At 42.7% G+C, this 7,291-nt stretch overlaps 1 protein-coding gene across 1 annotated transcript; it reads right to left on the bottom strand.

Moving 5' to 3' along the window:
- Positions 1-1,043: 1,043 nt before the first annotated feature.
- Positions 1,044-4,910, bottom strand: SOCS1 (suppressor of cytokine signaling 1). Its single transcript, XM_075285717.1, has 2 exons — positions 4,687-4,910; positions 1,044-1,987 (listed from the first exon to the last, which is right to left on the bottom strand). Exon 2 carries the CDS (start codon positions 1,907-1,909, stop codon positions 1,274-1,276), a length of 636 nt encoding a protein of 211 aa, XP_075141818.1. The 5' UTR covers positions 1,910-1,987; positions 4,687-4,910; the 3' UTR covers positions 1,044-1,273.
- Between the last annotated feature and the right edge of the window lie 2,381 nt (positions 4,911-7,291).

Raw genomic sequence — 7,291 nt, 5'->3', positions numbered from 1 at the left:
CAGTATAAGCTATCTGTTCCTGCAGCTGCACATTATGTGTCCTTCTGTAGTTCTTAAAGGGCCACTACCCCGGATTGTGAAATACACCGTAAATTCTGCAGAAATGGATTTGGTTGACATTGGCCCAATGCCAGTATTTAGTAGACTTAAAAAAAACAAAACGCTGCTTTGCACATGAGAGGGACACACTAGCTAAAGTCTGCATTTGTAGATAATACAATCTATTGTTTCCTGTTATCAGCCAGTTTAGAAGTCTAGAGGAAGGAATGCTGAGGAAACTGTCAGAACATATAGAAAGCAGTCTGCCACCATGATCACTCGCTTGTCTACAGTTGTAATAAGACTATGTTCATTTTTCTGGCGTTCTGTTCCATCATAGGATCAGAATATTTATAGTCGTGACCGACACCGACGTTGTCCAATGGACCCCGATGACCTATAACGGGGTCTGCGGAGCTTCCTCATGGTGTCCATCAGTTTATTGGTAAAAAAAGCTGGTGACCGGTAAAATGACAAAAGCTATGATGGAGGCTTCAACGCAGATGTGAACCAAGCCTAAGCTTTAGAGACATTTCCATATATAGTTCACAACGTTGGGGGAGATTATTGTTATAGAATACAAAGATCAGTTCTGGGGCCGTTTATCATGAGACATAGCTGAAGGAAGGAATAAAAGGGGACCCAACGAACCTCTCCGTTTCTGAATCATGAACCCATGTATATTTGCCTTTAACTCCATTGATATTACAACCTTGATGTCAAACATATTGGCCCACATCCAGATGCTTTCTCCGGTAATATAATATAGAAGTTCTGTTAAACCAGATTAATATGACACGTGTCAGTAGACAAATTCAACCCTGCTACATCTGTCTGGAAACATAGCTCAACTTCACTGTCAATTCTCGGTACATTTCTAGATTTCTTTGATAACATTGCACCCCACCAAAGCACCTCTGAAATAACCAGATACAAGTCAAGCTGTTTTTGAATATTTTATAATAAAATTTATTACTTTTAAAGTGTAATAAAATAAAGGATCTGCACGGCAGAGAAAACAATTCAAAAAGGGGGCGAACCCTTTTAGTTTGTGCAAATAATCTGTTTCTGTAAACATTAAAAGGCGAGTGTTCAAGTTTCATCCCAAAATACAGTTAAATTGCTACAAAAATAAACTTGACCACCATTAAATAAGATATTGAAAAATAATCCCAGGAAGCAGAAGGAGGAACACGTGTGTCCTTCTCGAGTCGGTTGTTAATGCCCTGTGTTGCTAGATCTGAAATGGGAAAGACTTTAAATAGTCCTTTAGGACCCGGTTAACGGGTAAGAGGTCCAGGTTCTGTCTCCCGAACGTCGCCAGTATGCTTTTTCGGCAGAGTTCTTGTAGTGGTCTTAACCGAACCTTCCTTAGAGGAGCAACAAGCATCTTTTTCGGAGACAATATGTAATGTTCCAGCAGCTGGAAAAGGCAATTGAATGACTCTTTGCTGCCATCTAGGCAGAACCTCCCAGCCTGAAAGTGAATCCTGATGCTGATGGGTCCTGTAGATGTTTTAACACTGATGGCAAAAAAACAATTCTTCTGTCTACTGTCCCTGATGAGAAAAGTGCCCAACGGCTCCAGCCTTAGTTTCTCGTGGGCCACATTAACCGTCATAGGTCCCCAGTAAAATCCACAAGTATCCAGCATACTGCTGGTCTTGGTGATGACAGTAAAATCCGACTGAGAGCGGAAGGTCCGAAAGTGTGTGTCACTGAGCTGCGATGCGGGGATGGGACGTCCTGGGCTGTTGTGGATGGCTCTGGCAGGCTGGTTCTGGGGACGATCAGAGTGTGAAGCATCCAGGTGCTGAGGTCTTCTGTCTGTAACTGCATTATCTGCTTCCACCTTGCTGTGTGCTACCATCCTATAGACTTGACCAACTTATGTGGTCTTCCATAGCGTCCCTCCTAGCAGCAGTTCTGCACGTCCTTTGTCGTTCTTCTGAAAATCCAAAAGGAAGAAAGGTTTAATGAAAAATACCACAATGCAAACATTGGTTTAAACCCAGTATAAATGGTGCTTTATCAAAACCAGACCTAATGTATTGTATCATTTCTCCATGGTTGATAAGATACATTGCATCTGCAGGCAGCGCTGTGACTACTGTACCTCCAAGTGATCCCTTGTGCCACCACAGCGCTTCTTGAACCTGCATTTCCCATCACAGACTCATCATGAAAAGCTGCTTTCTATTTTTACTCTGCTTGCCGTAAATGACGAGTTCTTGGTAAAGCCAAACACTCAGAGTCTAGTGCACAATGCAAGTCTCTGCTACCCCTCTTTCCTGTTACTCAGCCTTTACAGTCTACGACTTCAAAAATGGTCCTCACTAAATTGCTTCCTACCAAAGAATATGTTTTAAAGTCTTCTCCACACACAGCCCGGTTCAATAAATCTTTGTTGATTGACTTGACCTTATCTCTGCCTGGGATTTTAGAATTCAGCTCTTTCTGGTAGATGTAGTATCCACTTATTGACTGCTTCAGTAAATGGTTGAGAAGCAAGCAGGCATTCTCAGAAAACAATTCCCCACAGCCATTTTTTACAGCTACTCTAGCGCACAGGCATTGATTTAAAAACAAGCATTTAGGCTGATTGCTACTTCTCTGAATGGTCAGTGGCAGCTCGGGATGTCTATTGGAAGCTGCTTTATGTAGAGGCAAAGCCCTCCTCTGCTACTTAACCCTTACATCTGTCTATAGGTATGGCATCTAGGCTCATCCTAAATCTAAAAATGCTTTTCACTGCATTCAGATGTAGCAGAGCTGAGTTGGTCATTTTACTGTGTATGTTTATGCTGTATAGAAGTAATATAGAAACTTTACCTATTAGCTATCTAGCTACACAGGGGTGATAGTAGACTCCGGAGATACCCGCCACACCATACTTGGTGCAATTAATTGAGCTGAACACTGGCGGTGTCTGACGATTAAGGTCTCTGGTGTATGTGGCCTCCGGGAATATGTGCCCCTAGTGCCAGGTGCTGGCAATGCCACTGTTACACATCATGTTACACACTCATCTCTATATCAGCCCTGCTATATCTCTGCCTGCTGATTCTGCTTATTACAAGAGTTGGCACAGCCTGGGTTCACCCCTGGCAATTTAGTCTATATCGGGTAAACTAACAATTAAACCTGTTATGAATTAAAAGCAGGCACAGTGGTGCACGCCAGTTTTGTCCTGGGAAAACTCATTTCACACATGCTAGTTCTGTCCTGGATGCACCCTCACATGTTATGTTTCGTTACAGTCAGCAGCACTATGTGTACTTAAGTGACCCCTGTGTCAGCAGAGACACATGCTAGGATACAGATGCTACATGTACAGTTTTCCATTATATACAGCGTTCAGATGGCTAGGCCCATGGTGGTTTCCAGTGAATTGTTAGACATTTCATTAGTCTGCTCGGCATGTGCACAGAATTGCTCAGAATTTCTGCAGATCAAATATCCACATTACAAGAGAATTTCACATCCTAAAAAACATCTGCCTGGATGAGCTCATTCATTAATACACAAAACAGTGTGGATGCAATGGCTAGTCCAATCTATCGGAATTCAATGGAAGGATAGATGACATGATAGATGTGGCCTTGTCACATTGTTCCCCTGCAGATCAGTCAATGTATTAAGGACACATAGCCTATGCCTCAGGCACCAAAATACACCGCGCAGACGCCTCTTAATCCTGTTTTTCCAGTGATGCAGTACATGAGCATAGAAATTACGATTCTTTGTAATGAAAAATCTATGACAATGGAGATGATAGCTCTCATATTACAGAGCAGAGTATATGGATGTACAGGCACAATGCAGCTCTGCAGCAGGATTTTACTGCACAGTCAATCTGCACACAGCACGACTCATAGACCAGAGCAGGATGGTCTAGTTTCTGAGTAAATTCTCAAGAAGTCAACACACGGATGTAGCTGAGCTGAATTTGCGATTTAACTACTTCTTGCTTATAGTATTGTGATAATATATTGTTTTATGGATCTGTAATAAAAAGACAGCTTCTTCCAGAAAAATATTGCAAAACCTCAGCTGTTGAGTACAAGCAGGGCTTAACCCTTGGCCGTAATAAATGCAGCCGTGACTGCAGGGAGGTTTAAATTACTATCTTAGTATAAAGCTTATAATATGTTATAAAACAATAAAGGTTACACATGGGCATTAGCTTTATTCCGTACGCCGGGCAACATCTGGATGGAGTTGCTGAGTTCAACCAGCGTTGGAGAGGGTTTCCTCCAGATAATCTGATTTCCTGCCATACTCTATAAACACACTTACAGTACATTAATAGGCTTCCTATGAAATAGGATGGAGTGAGTGAGTGATGTGTGAGCTCCAGCTGTGCTATTTTAGACATGTCAAGTCGTGTCATCAATGCATAATAAAAAAATCGGTAATAAAAACAGCATCATCAGATGTCAGATGTTGTAGTGCTGAGCTTGTCAGATGCAGCAGAGCTGAGTTTGTCATTTGGCACACTGTGATATGAGAATGTGTTATCTGCTCCACTGATAAATCTAGCACCTTGTCAGTAAACATCACATTCAGCTCTGCTGTATTAATATGCCAGCAGGGTAACACTACACCAGCCAACTGTAGCTACAGATGCATTACTGAGGCCCTTACCTGATGTATGTATCACAGCAGACAGTCTGCAACACACAAATCCTCCACAGTGTGTGTGTAGAGAGAGGTCAGCACTATATTCCAGAAATACAATCACCGGGGTATAAGTCCTTGGGAGGCCAGCGGTGATATGAACCATAATCTCCTGCCCGGGGCAATCCAGGTATCTGGATAGTAGAGTGTAATGCTTGGAGAAGTGGTGAGGGCACCAGTGCTCTGCAGGGCTGTCATTCCCTCTGATGGCTGAGCTGGATACCGTGGCTTTTGTACAGCAGCGCCTCCCCTAAGAGCACGCCCTCTTCTACGGAGAAGACATCAATGACTACTTTCACTTTCTATTCATGTCAAACGAGGAGGGGAACAAAGGAAACGATCCCCCATTTCTAATACTGTTACTATTCTATTCCTAGATTTCGAAGCTCTTGGCTTCTTCCTCAGGTTCAGAAGCTTGTAATCTGTTATTATTATTAGTTAGCCATTAAAAAAGGTATCAACTACTGAAGACTCTCAGGTTTTTTGTTTTTTTTAATAATTCATAGCCACTGGCTAACACCGTACAAAAACAAACGTATTCTATTCCTGTTATTGTAAAACCCTTACATAGTTACATAGTTAGACATATGTCCATCACGTTCATCCCGGGGATATGAAAGGACATGACATTCTATACATTTCCATAAGCATCAATGCTATTTTTCTCTACAGCTTATTATAAATACTAATAGACTTACCTTTATATTATACAGTAGCCCCAACATTCTCCACAAATTTCTCACACACCCGTCTCTCTTCCTAACTCAAAGATCTTAAGAATCCATTCTATTTTTCCTCTATCCTCCTGCTTTTGGATTACAAATACTGATACAAAATACTGACCGAATAGTGACCTGTAGTAAGGCTGGAGGGGCTGGAGGAGCAGCGGTGGACTGTGCAGGGTTTCATCATCTGCTGCTCAGAAGAGTTTCTTTTCTAGGAAAAGGAGAGTGAAGCAGAAGTGTCTGCAGCGAGGAGCTGCCCCATGTGTGCGGCTACAGGAATAGCTGAGCATTTCTCTGAAAACACTCCAAAGGTGAAACTAAGAAGCTCTGACACTCAGACAAGGAACTATATCATTATACTGAAACCTTGAACCTAGATAAGAATGTGAAAGTAGGTCTGGTGCTGACATGGGGGCTTTCTGCGTCTATATTATTCCTGTACTTCTAAATCACCAGTTACTCACAGTCTTTCTTTCTCTTTCTTTCTTTCTTTCTTTCTTTCTTTCTTTCTTTCTTTCTTTCTTTCTTTCTTTCTTTCTTTCTTTCTTTCTTTCTTTCTTTCTTTCTTTTTCTTTCTCTTTCTTTCTTTCTTTCTTTCTTTTTCTCTCTCTCTCTCTCTCTATCTATCTATCATTACTTGTGCACTTGTAGTTTTCAGTACCAGTGATGCATAACACCTCATTTGATTCACTTTGTTTTGTGTATTGAAGAATATTTTATTATATAAGTCTGCCAAGCCACATACAGACTGGTGAGGGCCCCTGTGCAAGAGGGACAAGAGGGGGCACATTTTGGCGCTGAATCCACGTCATAATCCACCCCTCACAATAGCGGTCTATATAGACCACTAGCTTACTTTTTTCCGTGAGCGGCATGTTGTGAAACGAAGCAGGCTGCTCTTTCTTCAGGTGGATTTCGCGGCTGATTCAGCTGCAGCATCCGCCTCACGGCAGCATGCTCCGGACTAGGCCCATTCATTTGGATTCCCACGTCAGAATCAGGACCAAAAGCCTTAAGTGCCCCTTGTTCTCCAATATCTCAGCACTGACAGTCTCTCTAAAAATCCACTAGCAATCGCTAGCTATGAAGTTCATTAGCTTAAAGGGTTTGTTCAGGCAAAAGTTTGATTTCTTAAATAGGTCGAAGGAGGTAAAAAAAAAAAAAAAAAAAAAAAATCATACTCACCTTTCCTTGATGCCCCAGGGCCTCCCAGCGTGGTCTCACCCTGCCAGTCCATATTGTCTTCTGACAGAAGTCCCTGCTGCACGTGACTGCTGAGTCCATTTGGCGGCCTGAGCAAAGGACACGTGACATCATTACTTGTGACATCCCGGGTCGCTTCCTGAGGCCACTGATGCTGCTGATTGGCCTCAGCAGTCACGTAATCACTGTTGCCAATCAATGGCTTCAGCAGAAGGGATCCAGGACGCAACAGGCAGCGAGGAATTTCACTTCAAGAAGACACTGGACCCAACCACACAGGGAAGACTCTAGAGTACCGGCACAGAGTGGTTGTCTTGTTCTGCAAGGATCTATCGGTACGTTCTAGATGTTTTAAGCAGCTGTAAGAAATTGTGCAGCTGCAGAAATGGGGAGTTGGGTGTAACTACAGCTGCTCAAGGAACGCTTTATACACAGCTATAGGGCCGAGACATGACGCAGCTCCCCTGACCCAACAGTCACATGATCTGCTAGGATCAGAGGCTGTAAGAGCTTCTGGACCCAGATCGGCACTGTAGTTATATGTACTAAATGTACCAGCCCCAGTTATAGGGGAAATTAGCCTCCCCTACCAAAAAATACTGTGATAAGATGTCCCCAAAGGTCTATTATAACCTTATGGGAAC

The sequence above is a fragment of the Leptodactylus fuscus genome, chromosome 8 (assembly GCF_031893055.1).
Source record: "Leptodactylus fuscus isolate aLepFus1 chromosome 8, aLepFus1.hap2, whole genome shotgun sequence".
Lineage (NCBI taxonomy): Eukaryota > Metazoa > Chordata > Amphibia > Anura > Leptodactylidae > Leptodactylus > Leptodactylus fuscus.
The sequence above is the reverse complement of the archived record's forward strand: the minus strand, read 5'-3'. Positions and strand labels throughout refer to the sequence as shown.

What these genes read in the sequence shown, in the direction of transcription:
- SOCS1 (XM_075285717.1), bottom strand. Translation starts at nt 1,909, where the DNA reads ATGGTAGCACACAGCAAGGTGGAAGCAGATAATGCAGTTACAGACAGA.